Source organism: Sarcophilus harrisii, chromosome 4 (genome assembly GCF_902635505.1).
Source record: "Sarcophilus harrisii chromosome 4, mSarHar1.11, whole genome shotgun sequence".
NCBI lineage: Eukaryota > Metazoa > Chordata > Mammalia > Dasyuromorphia > Dasyuridae > Sarcophilus > Sarcophilus harrisii.
In genome coordinates this window covers 67821218-67842236 of record NC_045429.1, presented here as the reverse complement: position 1 = coordinate 67842236, position 21019 = coordinate 67821218, and the positions used below count along the sequence as shown (strand labels likewise).

The 21019-nt window shown below is 40.4% G+C and overlaps 1 protein-coding gene across 1 annotated transcript in view; it reads right to left on the bottom strand.

Annotated features, from left to right (window-relative positions):
* Positions 1–16831, bottom strand: part of SOAT1 (sterol O-acyltransferase 1) — a 69447-nt gene extending 52616 nt beyond the window's left edge. Inside the window, exons 1-2 of the mRNA XM_031936959.1 lie at positions 16750–16831; positions 5262–5406 (exon numbers count right to left, since the gene is read on the bottom strand). Coding sequence (XP_031792819.1) covers positions 5262–5397 — 136 coding nt within the window. The 5' untranslated portion in view covers positions 5398–5406; positions 16750–16831. The remainder of the gene's footprint in view (positions 1–5261; positions 5407–16749) is intronic.
* Between the last annotated feature and the right edge of the window lie 4188 nt (positions 16832–21019).

Below are 21019 nucleotides of genomic sequence, written 5' to 3'. Positions count from 1 at the left end.
ACAAGAAAGGATACTTAAAAAGAAGGATCTTCAAGCCTGGCACCATTTAAAAAACCCAGTTATGAAGCTGCTTCTGAAGGCTTATGAACTACAATAATAACCAAAGATACTGAGCTGAATAGGAGTCTATTAAACAATTACCCCCTCAATTAGTGGCTTATAATTTCTTAGTATAAGAGGCAATGAGGTGATACAAGGGATAGGGTGCTGGGTTTGGAATCAAGAATTCCCAAGTTTAAAACCTATATTCAGATACTACATGTGAGCCTAAGAGCAAGTTATAACCCCTCAGGCTCAAGTTTTCCATCTATGAAATAGAAATAATAACAGTACCTACCTCACCTGCTATGAGAATCACATGAGATAATATATTTAAAGTGCTTGAAAAACTTTGTAACACTATATAAATGCTAATTTTTGTAGTGTATATTTCCTTAGAATTTTTTAATTTTCATCTTCCCTCTGGGGAATGAAAATGAAGTGCTATTACTTCTTATAGAATATACATCACATACACAACGATATGTAACCACATTAATAATTAAGGTGTTTTTTTTCCTCTAGCTAGATTATCTGTATTTTGGAAGATTATTTTCCTTTCCCCTGCGGATTCTAAGGGCAGTAGAATAGAATTCCAAGTAAAACAAAATCTTAACTTGAGAAAACCTCCATAAAATCTTAACTTAAGAAAACATCTCAAAGATGTCCTCCTGCCAAGTGGCTAATATCTGATAAACATCCATTGTTTTTTGCTTTCACTTCTAGAACCATTTAATTCTTACCTCCTTTTTCCCTAATGATAAATTAATAAATATTCATCTGGGCTCAAAGAGTCCCAAAGCACTTGGCAGCCAAGATGGGATGGTTTCACATCCTGCTAGTTAGTTAACTTTGAGTAGAAAAGTAAAACATTCCAATCTTATCTTTCATTCCCCTCAACCAATCACTATGCTCGAAGATCTCAAGGCACAGAGTTAGCAAAGAATAAATACCTCATGTCTCTTGGAAAGAATATGTCAATCGGCTGCCTCATTCATCAGTGACTCCCCAAAGCAAATTTCCTTCCATGGACACCATTCCCTCTATATTTTCTTTTAAATTCTGAACATAACCCAGAGAGAGGATTGTAGAGACTGAATGTGGATCACAACACAGTATTTTCACTTTTTTTTGTTGTTTGCTTGCATTTTGTTTTCTTTCTCATTTTTTCCCTTTTTGATCTGATTTTTCTTGTGTAGCATGACAACTGTGGAAATATTTATACAAGAACCACACACGTTTAATATATATTGAATTACTTGCCACCTAGGTGTAGGGGTAGGAGGAGGGAGGGAGAAAAATTAGAGTTTTGCAAGGGAGAATGTTGAAAACTATTTATGCATATGTTGTGAAAATAAAAAGCTTTAATAAAAAAATAACAACAACAAAAAACTCTGACCATAGAGACTATCTTTCTATTTGTGTCTGCAGCACTTAGCACAGGGCCTAGCATAACTAGTCAGCACTTAATGATTTCTCCATTCATTCAGTCAGTCTGAAAGGATAAGAGGTCTTTTCCTAGACCAAAAAGGAAAGCTAGGAAAGCCTTGTATAATGTGCTGCTACCACACTTAAAGACACAGGTCTTTACTAATACCTTGCTTATCTCCAGTTGGCTGATAAGGCTAGACATATGAGACTTGTGGGCTTCCTTCCCCCTCTTTAATGTAAGGTACCACATAATCACACTGAAAAGTTATTTACCACAACATTGGAATTGAAATGGGTAAAAGAAACCAGTTAAGGCTCCTTTTCATATTTTCCAGCTCAATGTCAGTGTCCTCATTCAAGTGTTATCCTGTTTAGCTAATCTTAAATATAAAAGGAAAGATTTTTATGGACCTAATTTACATAGTACAGATGTTTTTAATTTGATTTTTTAAAAAAATGTACTAAAAGCCTATAAATTACTCAATCTGGAGTTGGACCACTTAGTTCTTGTCTAAACTTTACCAAGTATCTGTTTGATTTTAAACAGATCACTTACTTTCTCTTGGTCTTGGTGTCCTCAAATGATAAATAAGGAAGTTGGACTAGTGGGCTTCTATTATTCTTTCTGAAGGCTTATAAATCTGGCCTGATGATACACTAAAAGGAAAACCAAACTTCCTTAACTTAGAACATGCATAATAATTACAAAGTGTATCATCCTACAAGGAATTAGAGACTCTCATGTGAAGGACTCTGCCAAGACTTACCTAGGGATGAACCGAGACACCAACAGAAACAAACTTCAAAATAACATACAAAAAACATCAGTTAAGAAAGAGCTAATTCTTAGAGTTCATTGAAAGGACAGTAAGCCAAAGTTGACCAAAGACAGAAATAAGTAATGTTGGAGAGTCTACAGAAAGATAATGCACTATTTGTGCAGGTATAAACAGGTCCAATCATTCTGGAAAGCAATTTGTCAATAAGTTCTGAAAAATTATTCAAGTATCCATACTCTTTAACCCAGAGAGTCTCCAACAGGCATTAAACCAAAGAGCTCAGACATGATAGTGTACCACTTTCTGGGGTATCAAAAGAACTGGAGACAAAGTAATCATTGACTAGGGGATTGGCTCAATAATTTGGGATGCATTAATGTAATGGAATATTAAGAAATAAAAATTAATTCAGAGAAATATTGGAAGCAAAGCTAGGGAAATAGCATGTCTACACCCTCACCTTGAATAACCAATCAGATGCCAAATAAATTCTGCTGTTTAGAACATGCATAATAATTACAAAGTGTGTCATCCTACAAGGAATTAGAGACTCTCATGTGAAGGACTCTGCCATGACTTACCCCTAGGGATGAATCAAGACACCAACAGAAACAAACTTCAAAATACCATACAAGAAACATCAGTCAAGAAAGAGCTAATTCTTAGAGTTCCTTGAAAGGACAGTAAGCCAAAGTTGACCAAAGACAGAAATAAGTAATGTTGGAGAGTCTACAGAAAGAAAATGCAGTATTTGTGCATCTATCCCTTCTCACCACCTTAGAACTAAGGGAATACTGGAACAGCCTCTTAATTGATCTCTCTGTCTCATGTCTAATCCAACTTCACTGCCAAAAGATAGATCTGACCAGACTGCTCCCATTCTCAAATTATATGCTTCCTTGTAGCCTCTAAAATAAGGGGACTTTTCAAGCTCTTTCCTACCCATGCTCAATTGATCTTTCCAAAATGATTATCTATTATTTCTATTCATATACTCCAGGCACACTGGGCCTCCTCTCTGAGAACCAAATAAATGGTAATTAATACAACACTTATCACACTGCCAGTGCTTAATTAATGCTTGTAAAGTGACAAATTACAACAGGGATTGCTTCACCTTTTGAATGTGTATCTCTTAGTACACAATGAATGAAATACTGAATGAAAGAATCAAATAGGTTGATATCCATTAAGATTTTCAGGGAAAATTATTTAATGTCTTCTACATTATGGCTTCTGAGAGAAGCCTCAAAATGAAAAGTCTCTTATAAATGAAAAGTTATACCTTTTAAATGACTATAATTAATCATCAAGCATTTATTTAAAATTAAGGGTTTATACTGTCACAATAACTATGATTAGCAATAAAGATACAAAAATAGACAAAACACAAATGGAAAAAACACATAAATAAATTTTGTTCCTTAGTTGTTTCAATCATGTCTGATTTTTTGTGACTCCATTTGAGGTTTTCTTGGCAAAGATACTGCAGTGGTTTGCCATATTCTTTTCCAGCTCATTTTACAGATGAGGAAACTGAGGCAAACAGAGTTAAGTGACTTGCCCAGAATCACACAATTAGGTAAGTGTCTGAGGCTGGATATGAACTTAGGAAGATGATCTCATGACTTAAAGCTCAACATTCTACCCACTGTACCACCTAGCAGCCCATAAGGTGCCTATAAAACAGATGCATAGTGGAGGAAAGGTAATCTTAGAAGGGAAGGCCAAGTAATTAGGGAGATCTGCAAGGCCTCCCGCAAAATACAGCACCTGGCCTGAATATCTGAAAGAATCAGGGGAATAAATATCTATTTGTCTAATGATAGTCATCTCAGGCCATAGGGCTTGGCAAGGGGGAAGGGAATATAATGGATCTACATGATACCTTTATTATATACTTGAAAGGAATAATAAGTTATACATAATAGATTTGCAGTTTCATATGCATTTTTACAAATTAAAGTGTTATGAAAACGCTTGTTTTATTGTATAAATTAGAAATAAATGTGAAAAAAAAAAAGAATCAAGGGATATGAAGGAGTGAAGACCAAAAAAGGAGTTTGTTTTAGGCATAGGGGATAGTGATACAAAGGCACAGAGAGGAAATGAAACGAGAAAGAGAAGTTGGTCAAATTGACTGATGTTTCCTGTTTCTTTGCAAGAATTGTTTTTTAACACTTGCCACTTTCAATTTGAGGAATTTTATAAGGAGAAATGCTGCCAGGACTCTGAAAGAAGGGGAAAAATTGTGACTTTGCAGCCTATCATGCACTACAGAAAATATAACTTTTCTCCCCACCCTGTTTGTCTTCCCTGTTCACAATTTCACAATCTATTATGAATCTAGATTCAAAGGTATGTGTGTGTGTAATGTAAATACATACATATATGTATATATATATAGAATTATATTGTTAATTAAGAGACCATTCTAGAATATTCTCAATACACAAGCTTCAAAAACAAAACCTAGGGACAGCTAGTTAGTGCATGGATAGAGCACCAGCCCTGAAGTCAAGAGGATCCGAGTTCAAATCTGGTCTCAGATACTTAATACTTACTAGCTGTGTGATCCTGGACAAGTTACTTAACCCCAATTGCCTCAGCAAAAAAAAAAAAAATCATTCACCAAAATTTTAAATTTAATTTGAGCAAGCTAAAATGAAAATTAATTTTACATAAAATATATACGTTCCTCAGTCCCCTTCTATATTACTCAGCCTTAATCTGATTTTGAAGGCCCATTTTTCTTTATTATTCTGACTCAATGTGACAAAACTGCACTTGGGTAACCCCAGATCTAATAAGACAAAGTAACATGACATTTAAGTGCAAATAAGTAGTGGTGACAACAATTATTCCTCACCAAAAGCAGTCTTTTCTCTGAGTGGTTTTTGGTGCTTGCCTTTTCCCCCCTTCATCTAGAACCTAAGACTCTCAGTAATACTCAGAGATGATAAAGGGTCACAAAGGTTAATATCATTGCAAAATAACAAAAGTCCCACTCACCATTTCCTGGTGTCTGTGAGGTCTCTTCTGGTGTCTGCTGAGTTTCTTCTTTATGTGAACTTGTCTTTTCTTCATCTTTTTCTTTGGATGTAAGCCAGCGATTTCTTACAGAAGATTTCTCTTCACCCACCATCATGTTGGGTAACTAGAATGCAAATGACAAGGAAGAGGTTAAATCTGGCATTTAGGTAGACTGTGTTTGGATGAAATTTCCCTACACATTATCATTTCCATCCACACATAATACTTTTACTTTTAATCAACTACCAGTTGATTGAGCACTCTTTTCAAATGAATATTGACCTGCTGAGAATTTAGTGGCTGGGGTAGGAAGACAAGGCATCAAATACATGAAGAGTTAAATGGCAAAAGAGTTAATAAATTATAAGAAAAAACAAAATAGCAAAATTATGGAACTGATCATATGGGAGGAACTAAGAAAAAAGAAGTATACCAACCCTCCATTTGTTGGTAGAGCTAGTTGTAAACTGGTCAAATAATTCTAGAAAACAATTTGCTAAAAATAACTGAATAAGTCCATATTCATCATTGATCAAGGCACGAAAGTCCCATATCCACTAAAATATTCATAGAAGAACTTTTGATGATAGCAATGAAATGAAAATAAAATAGGTTTTTATCATTTGAAGAACATGTAAACATTGTAACACATGGATGTAAAGAACATTACTTTGTCACAAGGAAATATTGTGAAGAGGTCAAAAGAAACAGGACAAGATTAATGTGAAATGAAGCAGAGAGAAACACACAATAACCACAGCTTACATGAAAAAGAAAATAAAACAAGCTTGCTCCTCGGAAACACAGTAAGGGACGAGGAGGGATAAGACAAAGAAATAAAGGAACCAAAGACATTAATTTTTAAAAAATTGTAAATCATAAGATAAAATGACAAGACAGTCAAGATGGTTAGTTATCAATGAGCAGTACAAATGACTGTTATGTTTCAAGAACAAAAGAAAATCCCCAAGATAAAAAGACCTCATAAATGCTAAAGAACTTGAGTTTGGCTTTGGACAATGATAGGATTTGGGGGACAAGAGATGAAGGCTTTCCAGCTGACAAAAATGTCAAGAAGAGACAGAGTAGAAAAGCACAAGACTTAAAAGGGGAGCTATTAAGAGGATTGTTCCACCTAAAGCTAAAGATTCACAGGGAAGTAGATTGAGAAGCTAAGAAAGTTAGGTTGGAATAGCAAGCATTTACATAATTCTGGAAGGTTTGCAAAACACTTTACAAATAATATCTCATCAGATCCCCACAAGAACCCTGGAAAGTAAGTACTATTATTACCTCTATTTTACAGATAAAGAAACTAAGGCAACAGAAGTTAAGTGAGTTGCCCAAGTGACACAAAGGGCAAGAGTCTGGAGATAGATCTGAATTTAGGTCTTCCAATCTCCAAGTTCAGTGTTCAATCTCCAAGTCCACAGTACTAGCTGGCTGCCATAACAACCTGCACCAAGGCTCAAGAGCCCATCTCCCCTGCACCCCATTATCATGACATCAGGTCACTTTTCAGACCTCTAAGAGAAGCCTCAAGATTTCACCCACAAGCTTCCCTTCCCTCTACCCTAATTACCGACACAACCAGAGTGTAAGGCACTCTACCACAGCAGTGCCTGGAGAACCAGGAAAAGCCAAGTTCAAGTTAGGCCATTGCCACATCCTGAGAGTCCAACCCTAAAGAAGTCATGTAACTTCTCAGCACCTCAGGCCCGTGATGACAGAGGTCGTTTCCAAACACAATTGTCTGGATTATGGGATGTTTCAACTGTAGGAAGGGAGACAGTCTGCTATTTATACTTTATCAGTTCTTTCGTACCAAAGTCCAGCACAATTTCCCTCTAACTCTTCTTATTTCTTTCCTCTTTTTTACTGATACTGATAAATCAGCTACCAAAAGTGACAAGGACATGGGAGGCAGGGGATGTTGGAGGTGTAAAACTGGGAACAAGTCTCCTTTTTCTCCTACTGGTTTCAAGTCCTCTGATTTCATTTAATAACTCACTGCTTATTGATCTCATTTTCTCATTTTTTTCTGGTCTCCCTTTATTTCCTTTTTTCCTTCTTGGGTTTGCTTTCCTAACCCTACCTGGCTAGTTCCAATGCTCTCTATTTTTCAAGTCTAGAATGCTCTCCTTTCTCTATTCTTCCCCAGTCTAGAATTTCCTTTCTCTCTTTATTCTCCAGGAACTCCTACTTTCTATAAAGATTTGGCTCAGGCATTCCTCTGTACCTCCTCATCACCCAGCTCCTAGTGTCTTCATCTCCAAGTTAAAGTAGATGGGGAGGGGATCTAAGACAAACTCAAGAACTATATGAACACAATTTCAGATCTAAACAATTGGGAAAATATCAATTGTTCATGGCTAAACTGAGCTAATATAATAAAAATGACAATTCTGCCTAAATTGGTCTACTTATTCAGGGCCATACCAATCAAACTGCCAAACATTTTATAGAACTAGAAAAAAATTTATAGTTATGTGAAAAAAATGTTCCAAATCACTACTGATTGGAGAAATGCAACTGAAGTACCATCTCGCACTTCTCAGATTGGTTAAGATGACAGGAAAAGATAATGATAAATATTGGAGGGGATATGGAAAAATTGGGATACTGATGCATGACAATCCAACCATCCTGGAGAGTAATTTGGAACTATGCTCAAAGAGCTATTAAACTGTGCATACCCTTTGATCCAGCAGTGTTTCTACTGGGCTTCTATTCCAAGGAAATCATAAAGGAGGGAAAATAACCCATATGCACAAAAAAGTAGCAGCAAAGAATTGGAAGATGAGTAGATGTCCATCAATTGGGGAAATGGCTAAAAAAGTTGTAGTATATGAAGGTAATGTAATATTATTTTTGTTCCAATTTTTCTCTCCCAATGATTCATAAAGCAATATGTATTAAAAATTAATAAACTTGGGGCAGGTAGGTGGCTCAGTGGATAGAGCACCAGCCCTGAAGTCAGGAAGACCGGAGTTCAAATCTGGCCTCAGACACTTAACACTTGCTGGTTGTGTGACTCTAGGCAAGCCATTTACCCAATTGCCTCAACAACAACAACAAAAAATAAATTAATAACCTTAATGCAATTTTTTAAAAAATGGGGAAGGGACCTGACAAGCAGCTTGCTGGTTCCCATTTTGTTTCCTCTCTCTAAGGACCACACAGTGAGATTTACTGCTTCAACTCCTAGAAGTCAAAGGGGAAAGAGTCAGTAAAAACTGTAATAAAAGGCAGGATGGTACAAAGTCCCGACTCCAAGTCAGAACCTGTGTTCAGCTTCAGACAGAGAGTGTTTGTGTGAACCTGGGCAAATCACTTCTCAGTGCCCCAAGCAAAAAAAAGAAGCCTAAGAACTCACCTATTCTTTAAAAAAGGAAAAACTAAAATCTCCCCTGACCCACTGCCTCCCCTAGAGCTCTCCTCCCTCCCACACAAGGCTGTGTCTACTTCCCTGACTGAAGGCTGAAGTCAGGTCAGAAAAGCAGAGAGGCAAAATGGGCAGTAAGAAGCTGCTCTGAGGTCACCAGTAATTTTAGCCGCATAAATCACAGGGTGCCGCTTAGTACCGCCTCCCGGGGGCATCTGACACTTGTGGTTCTCCTACCTGTCTGACAGCTCAGGGTCCTCTGCTAGAGCGGTCCCCAGCCGTGTCTCTCTGCTCCCGGCCCAACCACCTTCTCATCTCCCTAAATACTCTGCAATCTCTTTCAGTTCCATCAGCTCTGGGCCCACGTACCCGGCTGGGATGTTCCACTGCACCTCAAACTCACCGTGTCCAGAACAGAACGAATTGTGTCTCTGACCCAACACTAAACAGCTCTCTTCCTTTGCCAAGTGGACCAATATGCTTCTAACCAACGGGATCTTGCCAATGCTACTTTGGAAAAACCTCTTCTCCCACCCTTCACAAAGCTCCTAAACTGAGAGCCCTTCCTCCACCCCAAGAAAGTTCTGGCATCCTTCACTGTGTGGCAAAAATACATGTTGTTCTGGAGTTTAAAACCTTTCAAAATCTAGCTCCAACCAGTTTTTCTAGGCTTAATGGACCACATCAAGGTTTGCTCAAGTACCGATAAGAATCTTTTCCAATTTCCGCAAGTGATTAGAACCTCCTACAAAAAACACATATTAATAAGTATATAAGATATGCCAAATGAATATAAAGTTACACACACAAAAACCCCTCTTAAACTTTATATTCACTCGGCATATGCTTTGTGTACTTATCTATATGAAAGTAAGCCTGCAAAATTATAGATATCACCTTCCACATCTCTACATGATAACCAGATGAATCTATCTATCTGTTCTCTACACAGAAGTTATACCCAACAATTTTGTATCTCTGGACAGTCTTTCCCTGGAAAGTTCTCCCCTCACCTAACTTCATAACTACTCCAGATGCTTTCCTTTTGTCCAAATGCTCAAAGAGCTCAGCCACAAGTACCCTGTGGTAACCATCTTTTAATTTTAATCAGCATAGGAAAATTATTCTGTGACCAATTTATTACTGTATGGGCAGCCAGGTAGCACAAAGGTTATAGTGACAGGCCTAGAGTTGGGAGAGGCCCAAGTTCAACTCTAGCTTCAGACACTAACTGTGAGCAAGTCATTTTACCTCTGTTTGCACCTCAGTTTCCTGAGGTAAATGGGGATAAATAGCACCTACTCCCAGAATTGGGAGGTACCATAAAGTGTTTAGCATAGTGTAAGCACTATATAAATGCTGGCTGTGATAATGATGATGATGATGATGATGACAGTTTCACAAATGACATGTGTGGAAAAGAGTTTTCTATTCTATTTCCTTATATATGGAATTGAAAAGAAATGTAGAAGTCGACCTAAAGCTTTCTGCCACTATTCCTAACCTATTAAAATTAAGTCACATTTTGCAGATGACTCAGTTTTAGCCCACATAGAAAGCAAAAGTTATTCATTACACAGAAATACAATATGCTCTAATCTTGGTGAAACACACAGCTAGAGGTTCAGTAAGAGTAGAAGAAACTTATTCTCTGATTGAAATGAAGGAACAAAAAAACATAGGCAATGAAGCACAGAAATCTTCAATGAAATAATTCATCTATTAAAAACCTTTGAAAGAGGAAGAGAAATATCTTTAGGGGGTTGAAGCTGGGAAAGAGTTTTGAACAGTTGCTGTGGAAAATATCTAGAATTAGTTAAGAGAAGGAACAGGAAAGGGTCCATTTGAGGTTATACCACTGGATGATATCATTTCATTAATCAACTGTCCACAATAATCAACAACCCAGAAATAGAAATCAGATGGTTGGGGGAAGGTTACTGATTAGCAAATCAGGAGTAACTCAAGAAAAGGGGTCCAGGAGTTTTAGCGCAACAGAGAGTGAATCATTGGCACTTATACTGGGGAAGGGTGAAGCCAAAGTGGGAATGAGGTCAAAGGATCACAGATCTGCATAAAGCTAAAGAGCAGATTTAGGGAAGGATAGAATGGGAAATATGCAGGGACAAGAGTTTGGGGTTCAGAATTTAGGAAGCAAAACAACTCTGGGAGACTCTGAAACCCACCCAAATTGGGACCAGCTTGGTGACTGTCTGAAGCTTGTTGGGGCAGTCTCATGGTAGGAATGTGCTAACAGTGAGAGCTCATGTACTACACCCACTAGCCCCATCATGATCTTTGTAAAGGGAAGAAAAGAGCTCACTGGAAGAATCTGTTACAAAGGTCTTAAGGACAGATACTGGCTGTAGAGGAGGAGGGGAGTGCAGATGCTGGGGTGGTCTGGACACTGCCTCCACACTTTGTTCTGCTTCCAACTATCCCCAAATCCAAACCCTGCCTCAGATATTTACTAAGAACTGTGAGACCCTACACAAAATCACCCCACCATTCAGTGTCTCACTTTACTCTTCAGTAAACAAGGGAATTGGACTTGATCACTCTACACTGACAATCCTGATTGATAAAAAACCCACAGGTCCCCAAAGAGGAACCCCAGCTATACAACAGCCTAAATGGAATGCCTAAATCTTAGGGTAAGCAAACAACAAAGATAATAGAACATCATCTGCCTAGCATAAAGACAGATATGATGTATCATATCAAAGGAAAGGGGGTGTAACTAAGAATAATTTAATCTGTAGAGTATAATTCAACAAGGAAAAAAATTAGAGAAATAATGACTACTGAACATTTACCTGGAGAACAATAGGTTGGGCAGCTTTCAAAAGGCAAAACACATCAAAGAAAGGAAAATAAGTGGAAAGGGAGCAAATTATGACCAAGTATTTATATCTCCCCAAAGAGAATGGAGGAAAGGAGGGAGGAAAAGATGTAAGTGAGCGGGGTGGGTAGGGGGGGAATTTACTTTTTATTGTAACAAGGATTCTCTAAGTGATTATTCAAATAACCTCTCTCATGAGGGGAGGTTTTAAAAATCAAATAAATAAAAGGACTAAAAATAGAAATAAAGTGAAATAAGTGATTAAGTTGGAATAGAGGGGAAAGAAGTGATAGGAAAGGGAGCATAGAGTCAAGGAAGGGGCATTCTGCTTGCTATTCAGTCCTTTCCAACTCTTTGTGACCCCATGGACCACAGGAGACCAAGCCCTTCCATCCACGGTCAGATTCCCTGTTTCCATGACACTGTATCTCATCTTCAGCTGTACCTTTTCCTTTTGCCTTCAATCATTCTCAGAATCAGGATCTTTTTCAATGGGTCCTGTCTTCTCACTATGTGGCCAAAGTAGTTAGGCTTCAGCTTGACTAGTAGCTTAAAATGATATGTGACCTTCCAGTGAATAGCCTGAATTTATTACTTTAAGTATTAATTGATTTGATTTCCTTACTGTCCTAGGGAATCTCCAAAGTCTTCTCTGGCACCATAGTTTTGACAGCTTTCCTCTTAGTCCAACTCTCAGAAATCTCTTACTGTCTCATGCATCCAATCCCTACATGAAAAAGAATCCACTATAAAGTATGATCTAACAAATTTGAAAAGACCTCCAGTAAGAGGAAAAATCATGGTCTCATGGCAATACATTCTACTCCTGGATAAGTGGTCTTCCTATTTTCCAAAGCTAAGCTCTTGCACCTTTTATTTTTCTATTTTTATTCTATTTATACTATTTATATAAATGTATTTTACATATTTATATTTATTGTATATTATTTTTTTATTATTGTAACCTCTGTTCTCCAAAATCTCTTATTACCAATTTTATATTCCCCTTTCCTCTTCAATCTCTCCTCTTTACTTTTAGTTTCCTCTATGCCTACAAATGGGTTTAGATCTCTCACAGCTAAGAAATTAAATAAAACAAAATCAAAAAAACCCTAACTTTGTTCTCCTCACAAATGGCTTCACCACTATTCCCTTACTCCAGTCGCTTTCAATCTGGCTAATATCTTCATCATTCCACCAAATTCATTCTAAAGTCACCAGTGACACTGGCCTTTTCTCAATGCTCAAGCTCCTAAGCCTCCTTATACATTTAATAGCTATCCTCTCCCTTGATACTCTCCCCTAGATAACTACAATCCTCTGGTGGTTAGCTTAGTTATTTCTTTCTCCCATCCATCTTCTGCACAGCTGTCAAAATAATCTTTTGAAAACACTGTCATTTCCCAACACAAAATCTTCAGTGGTTCCCTGCTGTCTCTAGAACAAAATACAAATTCATCAGCTTAGCTAGTAAGCTTTCATCTCAATATGCCATCTCCACATCATGCTGTCTGTATGTACTCTAACCATCATCCTCAACCCCCTCCCACCAGAACCTAGAACTCTGCACCCAGGCTGCAAAGGCCATTGCCTCTTTTCCAGAACCAGAAATCTAAATCACTTCCCACCATCTCCAACATCACACTTAACTTTCAATATCTTCCCTTCCTAATCTGCCCAAAGCATCTGCTGCCATTAAACGATAAATATCTGTGGATAGGGGCTGTCAGGTTTACAAGTACTTAACACCTCACCATCTAACAGGAACTGCTTAATACTTTATCACTCTTTTAGCAATTCAGATCTCCCACAATCTGATTCTAACCTAAATTTCCAGCCTCAATCCCTTTTACAAACAATATATTCTAGCCAAACGGTACTATTCATTAACATATCTCCCACTTCTGTGAATATTCAAAATACACTCCCCTCCCTCAGAGATAAGTATTCTTTCAAAGTTCAACTCAGTTATTACCTTCTCTAAGAAACCATCTTTGAAATCCTTAGTTATTAAGCCTCTTTCCTCAGATTAACAGGATTTACTCAGAGTACACATGGTAGCCTCTAGTAAAAAGAAAGTTCTTGAAGACAGGAACTGTGTAGGTTTTTTGTGTCTATCTCCAGAACCTCCTACAAAGCTCTTGCATAGAGCACAAATACTTGCTAAATGCAGAGCTACCCACCACCTGTCGTAGAGGTGATGTACACTAGGAACGAGACAATTTTTAGGTATTGGCCAGTATCCTTATTTAAGTTTTGTTTTTTTTTTCCCCTACTAGGGGAGAAGTGGAAGGGGGGAAGAGAGGTGCTTGGGGTTAGGAGGGGGAATGGGAACTAACAACTATGTTGCTAAAGGGAAGAGGAGAAAAAAGAGGATCATTTAATCAGTAAAAGAAAATGCACAGAATCAAAAAAGTTCAGAAAGAAGACAACCAGGAATACATCTTTGAAAGTAACATGTGTAATTTACATTTTTAATTCATAGCTTCATATACAATCTTTTTTCTGCTATTCTTTGTATTCATATACAATGTTTTCTGTTATTCAGTTATGGAAATGTTCGTTTTTGTTGTTAAAATGCAAAATAAAGAAACAATTTTCAAAAAATAAAGAGTGGTAAAAAATGCAGCTGAAAGTCTCCTAACCATAGTGGCTAGACACAGGGGTCCTCAAACTATGGCCCGCGGGCCAGATGGGGCACCTGAGGACTTTTATCCCCCTCACCCAGGGCTATGAAGTTTCTTTATTTAAAGGCCCTCAAAACAAAGTTTTTGTTTTTACTATAGTCCGGCCTTCCAACAGTCTGAGGGACAGTGAACTGGCCCCCTATTTAAAAAGTTTGAGGACCCCTGGTAGAGGAATTACAAATTTCTGTTATCTAACCTCAACTGGGCACTCACTGCATGTATCAAGGTTTGTTTTATTACTTAGTTCTTTTTGGCTTCTCAAAGAAGCTACCCCAAAATCTCCTTCCTTCCTCAAGCCTTCCAAAGCTCTTCCCGTTTCAACTGAAGACCTTGCCTCTTAATTTAATAGGAAAATTGAAGTTTTTTAATGGGAGTGCCTGCTCTCCTTTTTTATATCCCCCTTCCCCACCAGGTGGCTAAAGCCAACTCCTTTCTATATGTGCACTTGATCTTAGAGTCTTCCATATTGTCCAGCAGATTGCATCCTCAATCATTCTTCAACTCTTCAGCCTCTAGCAACTGGATCTGTCCCAAGTGACTTTAAATATGCTCTCCCTTCTCTAAAAAAACAAAAAAAAAAAAAAACATACAAACAAAAACCCTTCGCTATCTACAAACTCCAAACTAATTTGTGATCTTTCCCCTCTTTTTCAAACTCTGAAAAAATTGCCCACATTCTGCCTTCACTTCCCCTTCTCCTACTTCTCAAACTTTTGCAGTCTGCCTCCCTCCTTTACCGCTCATAGAAACAGCTCTCTCCAAAGCCACCAACTATCTATTAATTATCCGAATCAATTACTTATCAATTAATTTTATATGGGGGGGGGGTGTTTTTCTGAGTTCTAATCCTCTGCTTTGTGACTCAACTCACCACCCTCACCTTCTGGATGAACACTCTCCAGGGGGGTGGGATTCATGCCCCTAACTCCACTTTTCCCCCTCACTGAAGATTACTCTCCTCATGAAGCTATCTGGACAGACTGGTCTTTTTGGTGACCCTCACATACCACTCTCCATCTGCTCTAGTCTTTGCACTTGCATATCCAGAGTCTAACATAAGTGTAACAAGTTATGAATGTCCTACACTCGCTGAAGGATAGGTTTTTCAAGTTTAGTTTAAAATAACGGCCAGTTTGATGCCCTCTTTATGAGTATGTATATATATATATTACATACATTACATATATATGGATATGTATATATCATATATATAAATATATATAATAGTATATAAAATATATACATAAATATTTTATATACTATAATATATACATTTCATATATATGAATGAATATGAAATACATATATTTTAGCATTTATGAAATACTGAAAGCGTTAGCGAGCATAATCGAAGTACTGACACTTACTAGGTATTCCCATATAGTCAGGGCAAACACTCCTTCCACAGCAAACAAAGGCCTCGCCTTTGACATACATCCAAGTCACGCAGCCGTGGATATTTCCTCTTTTTAGAATCAATATATACTTATTGTTTTTATAAGCCCGGAAGCTGAGACAGGAGTACCCAAAACTGCCCTTATCCTTGAAAAGTCCTTTAATCTTCGCTTATTTGCGTTATCACCCTCAATCAATAATGCTGATCCCAAGGTGAATCATAAATCATTATGCCCAACTCATTCAAAGGCACCTCCTAACTTTGCTTAAAGTTCAGCAACCTTGTTAATGACCTCAAAGAACCTGAATGGGAGGGAAAAGGAAAACCGGGGGATAGTAATCCATACACATCATCATCAAATATCTAAGCCTGCCCATCTGTGCTTAGCCCGGGTTTATTTAATATGAACGTCCCCAGCCTTTCCCCGACCATTATGTTTTTAGTGACGTAGCCCTCCCGACCTCCCCGAACGCTTTCAAATCTGGGCTAAAATCTCGGCTAAAATGTTTGTTTGTTTACCAGTTTTCCCCTTAACGCCAGTCGCCTTCCCTCTATTACCTCCGATTTATGCCGCACGTATTAACTAGGTTGGCGATGCTCTTTCCCAATTTAGACTAAGCTCCTTGACAAAATCTTTTTTTCCCTTTTTCCCTCGGCCTTCCTTTGTATCCTTCAAACTTGCTTTGCCCAGCAGTCCGCGCCGAGGCCGGGCGTAGCTTTTAGCACCCTCTCTAAGTGCCGCAGGGCGGCCGCCGGCGCGATTAGGGGACCCCAGGGGGTTCTGGGAAAGGGGCGGTGGGGGTCTCCCGCAAAAGCCTCCAGGGCAGCCGCACAGGCCGCCTCCCGCCCGCCCTTCACCCCCTCCCCGGCGGCGCGCGGGCTACGCCTCGGACTTCCCGCTTGGGGGACGACACGTCCAGCTCGGGAACGACTTTCGGTCTCGGGATGCGCGAGGGTCCCGGCACGTGGCCGGGATTAAATCCCAGCCCACTTTTCCAGCTGCGGGGCTGAGAGAACTTTGGAGCCGGCTCAAGCCGGGGGTCGCTGCGGCTGCCGGAGGCTGGCGGGGGAGATGGGGACCGTGGCTCCCACCCCGCGGAGCAGCGCAACGGCCGCCCAGGAAAGAAGGGAGACCGGGGAGGGAGGGAGGCCCTTACCAGCGTGGCCGAAGCTCTCCCGGAGACAGCGAGGGAGCGAGCGTGGCTTCGCACCAGCCGGCGGCAGCCCCGCACGCGCGCCCAAGCGCCAGTCCGCTCTGCCGCCGCCGGCCCGGGTCCAAAGAGATAAAGCTCCCAGGGCTACTCCCGGTCCTTCCCGCCCCCCGCCCCTCCAAGCCGGCTGCCGTCCCTCTCCTGACGTCACTCCCCTGACGCCTCCGGCCCGACCCGCCCATTGGTGGACCCCCGAGGCCACCGGGCCCCGCCCTCCCCGCGATGGCCAATCGTAGTTCTCGGTTTCTCCGGAGGCCGGGGTTCTCCCCGGCTTGTGGTTGCACCGGGTTACCAGGCGCCGAGAACACGTGACCCCGGGGCTGCAGGCGCCTCGGGGCAAGGCTGCCCCGCCGCCTTGGCCTTAGGAGAAAATTCTACCCCGCGGGGGCTGTGGCCGCGTTCTCCGTTCCCTAATGGTCCCCTACATCTTTCCCCAGTGATGGACGATCCGGCTGAGACCTCCGCGGATGTGCGCGAGCTGCCGTTTGCACTGACCACCCGAAGAGCGACTAGCTCGGGCCATCGGGCCCCATGTCGGGAAGCATCAATCGGAGGCCTTCATGTGACCTGTACAAAAACCGTGCATCCTCCCCTTCGTGACTGCGCGCGAGAGCTGCCCAGTGTTCTCGTGAATAAAAACGTGATCCTCTCCGGCAGCGTCCCCCCATCTTTCCGTGTGCACGCCGGACCCTGCCTGTGCCTCCTCATCCCCGTGTACTTCCCAGCTCCTCCACAAGGGGCCCCTCCGCCCCCGGGGGCCTTCTCATCCCCGTGGACTTCGCAGCTCCTCCACAAGGGGCCACCCGCCCCAGGGGCCTTCTCATCCCGTGGACTTCCCAGCTCCTCCACAAGGGGCCCACCCGCTCCCGGGGCCTTCTCATCCCCGTGGACTTCCCAGCTCCTCCACAAGGGGCCCTCCCCGCCCCCGGGGGCCTTCTCATCCCCGTGGACTTCCCAGCTCCTCCACAAGGGGCCCTCCCCGCTCCCGGGGGCCTTCTCATCCCCGTGGACTTCCCAGCTCCTCCACAAGGGGCCCTCCCGCTCCCGGGGCCTTCTCATCCCGTGGACTTCCCAGCTCCTCCACAAGGGGCCCTCCGCCCCAGGGCCTTCTCATCCCGTATACTTCCCAGCTCCTCCACAAGGGCCCACCCGCCCCGTGCCTTCCCAGCCTTCCCACAGCTTGTCCTTCATTCTCCAGGAGGACCAGCGCTTCGGGGAGGCGATGTCGTCAGGCGCCAGCGAAGTGAGGCAGGGCTATAGAGGTCATCGGCCTCTTTCCCCTCCAGAGCCATCTGGGTCAGGCGGCAAGATAGAGCTCGGGACCGTGGCAAAGGGCCCTGGATGCAGTGGGAGCCCTGCCTGGCCTTTTCTAAAAAGCCGAGGACTTTCACAAGTCTCCGTGTGCCCGAGGCAACACCCTTCCGTGATTTAGACCTGATGAGAAAAGAGGCAGAGAACGGCCTCTTTTACCTAGTCAACCTGTAGTTACCAACGGAAGCCGTGCTATGCAAAGCAACAATCCATCCCTTCCTCTACTGCCAGCTGCTTTCCCGCGCGTGCATCACTCTGGTGGTCTGTCTATACCAGCTACCCTTTCAGCAAGTTTACATACAAAACGCTCCGTTTGGCATTCAAAGCCCTTTGTAACCCAGCCCCTTTCTGATTTTCTGATCTTATACTTTACACCCCACCATTTAACTCAGCTCCAATGACACTGGCCAGGCTGTTGCTTGAACAAGACACTCCATCTTTAGAAACTTGATTTCAAATTCACCCTCTCCCATTTGGCTCTATGACTTTGAGAAACTTTGAGAAACACACCCAATCTCTCTAGACCTCAGTTTCCTCATTAGCAAAATGAAGTATTTGAAATTAGACATATCCTTTAAATTCCCTTCAGCTCTAAATCTAGGATCTTAGGATGCTAGCTTTGTGCTTTCGTATCCTGTGAAGAACTAACTATAATAATAAGTTTTTACTTATATAAAGAATATCCCAAAAGCTTTAGAAAATAATGGACTTATTAACTTTCAGAGAGCTTTCTTTCCAATAAAGTTTCAAGCTAGGTAGTGCTACAAAGTTGTTATCCCCATTTTACGATGAAGAGACAGAAGCCTTCAGTAATTAAGTGATTTGACCAAGATCTTAAAACTAAAGTGTTTTAGGTCTAGTGGAAGAATAGCCCATACCTTCTTGATGAACTATTTAAATAAAAGCTAGCATTTAAAGAAAATACTTTAAGGTTTACAAAATGCTTTACAAATATTTCATTTGATCCTCACAATAATGCTGGGAACTGCTATTATTATCTCCACTTTACAGAATTCAAGGAGTTAGAGATTAAATGACTTGCTGAGGTTTGAGAAGGGCTTTTATTTCAGATCTTCCTGATACCCTCTTTTCACTACATCACTTAATGTATTTTCATTCCTTTGATTATTCCCTCTATTGACACCAATTGAAACTTCTCCAAATTTCATGTCTAGTATTCAAAAGGTATTGTGGTTTTAAAAATCTATCACCCTACATATTGACAGGTGGAAGAAGGTAATTCAAGTATCATTCTCCACATTTTACCAGGTGAGGAAAGCAAGCTTCGAATGGAGGAGTTATTTATTTCCTAAGACCACACAAACAGAATGTATAGACAGGTAAAGATTTAAGTTCAGTACTTTTCCTACCACAGGAATCAGATTTGTTTAGATAGCATGAAGTCTTGTACAAGCCACTTTTGGAGCTGAATTACACCAAAATATAATCCACAAAACCTCAAAAAAAAGATTAGTAAGCAACTAGCAGGGATTATGAGCTCTTCAAGGACAGGAGCCATGAATTACTCATTTTTTAATATTTCATTGTCGACCTTGTACACTGTAAATTTTCCATTAAGTGTTTGCCGAATGAATAAAATGAATGGTCAAATCCATTTATAGGGTGCAAGTGCCAAAGAAAGTGTGGGTGGAATTCAGAGAGCACAGAAAATGAGCTTAATTTTTTTTTCTACCAGTCTCAGTGACTCAGTCACCTAGCAAGCTTTGCCATAACTTGTTTCTCCACAGGGTAACACTCTGCTCTAAATATGAGGGAGGGAGCAATGTGTAACATTTATTCTAGTTTAAGCAGCGTGTTCAACTGGAGGCTTATGTCAGGTTGCCATTATTGTCCCCTATTTAGCCATTAGCACATATGTGCAGTAAGATGTGATGGGTACATCACAGACATAAGTATACTCCCAAGGACTTATGCGTAAGGAGACATCTCTAAATCCAATTTAATTATTCCAATTGAGTAAACTTTAGAGGCTAACTATCCTACATAGGAACTACCATATTGAGTCAACAATTATAGCATGATTTTTCCTGCAAAAGCACTGAACATTTTCTGGAAGAATCTGGTTGCTCTTTATAATAACAACCTCAAAAAGTTATGGAGGTAGTTCTTATCGTTCAGTTACATCTGACTCTTTGTGACCCCATTTGGGGTTTTCTTGGCAAAGATACCAGAATGGTTTGCAATTTCCTTCACCAGTTCATTTTATAGGTGAAAAAAACTGAGGCAAACAGGGTCACACAGGTAGTAAGTGTCTGAGGTCAGATTTGAACTCAGTGTTTCTTGATTCCAGCACCTGTGCTTTAACCACTGCTATATTCCACTACCCAGGGAAGTATATTTTTTCCCTTAGTAGCACAGTATAGATTTACTGTTCATAGTAGGCACCTAATAAATACATATTGATTATCTGAACATTTTTAATCTATTGATATTTTTAGTTCATATAGCATTTTAAAACAATGAGTTCCATAAGTTTACTACCTGATTAATAGTCATATTTCCTTTTATATGATCTAAAGTTACTTCTGTCATGTTTCTAGGACTGTCTCTCCCCTCCCTTCATGTTCTTATGGTCTACATTTAATAAACAATTTTGCATTTATTTATACCCCCTTTGGGATTTTATGGACTTCATTCATATTCCTTTTTAGCTTTCTTTCCAAATTGAAGAGGTTGTATCATTTTAAATGTTGTTTAGCTTACATCAGTTTTTTCATTCAGCTGGCCCACCAACATACCCATTTCCTTTAACTGATTTGACTATATTAATACCACTATGTAGACTTTCTACAGTACCTTATGCCAATTTATTTTTATACAGCAACCAAATAAATTTCCATTTAATTTTTTTCAGATATCATTCATTCCTGATAATGCCCAGGAC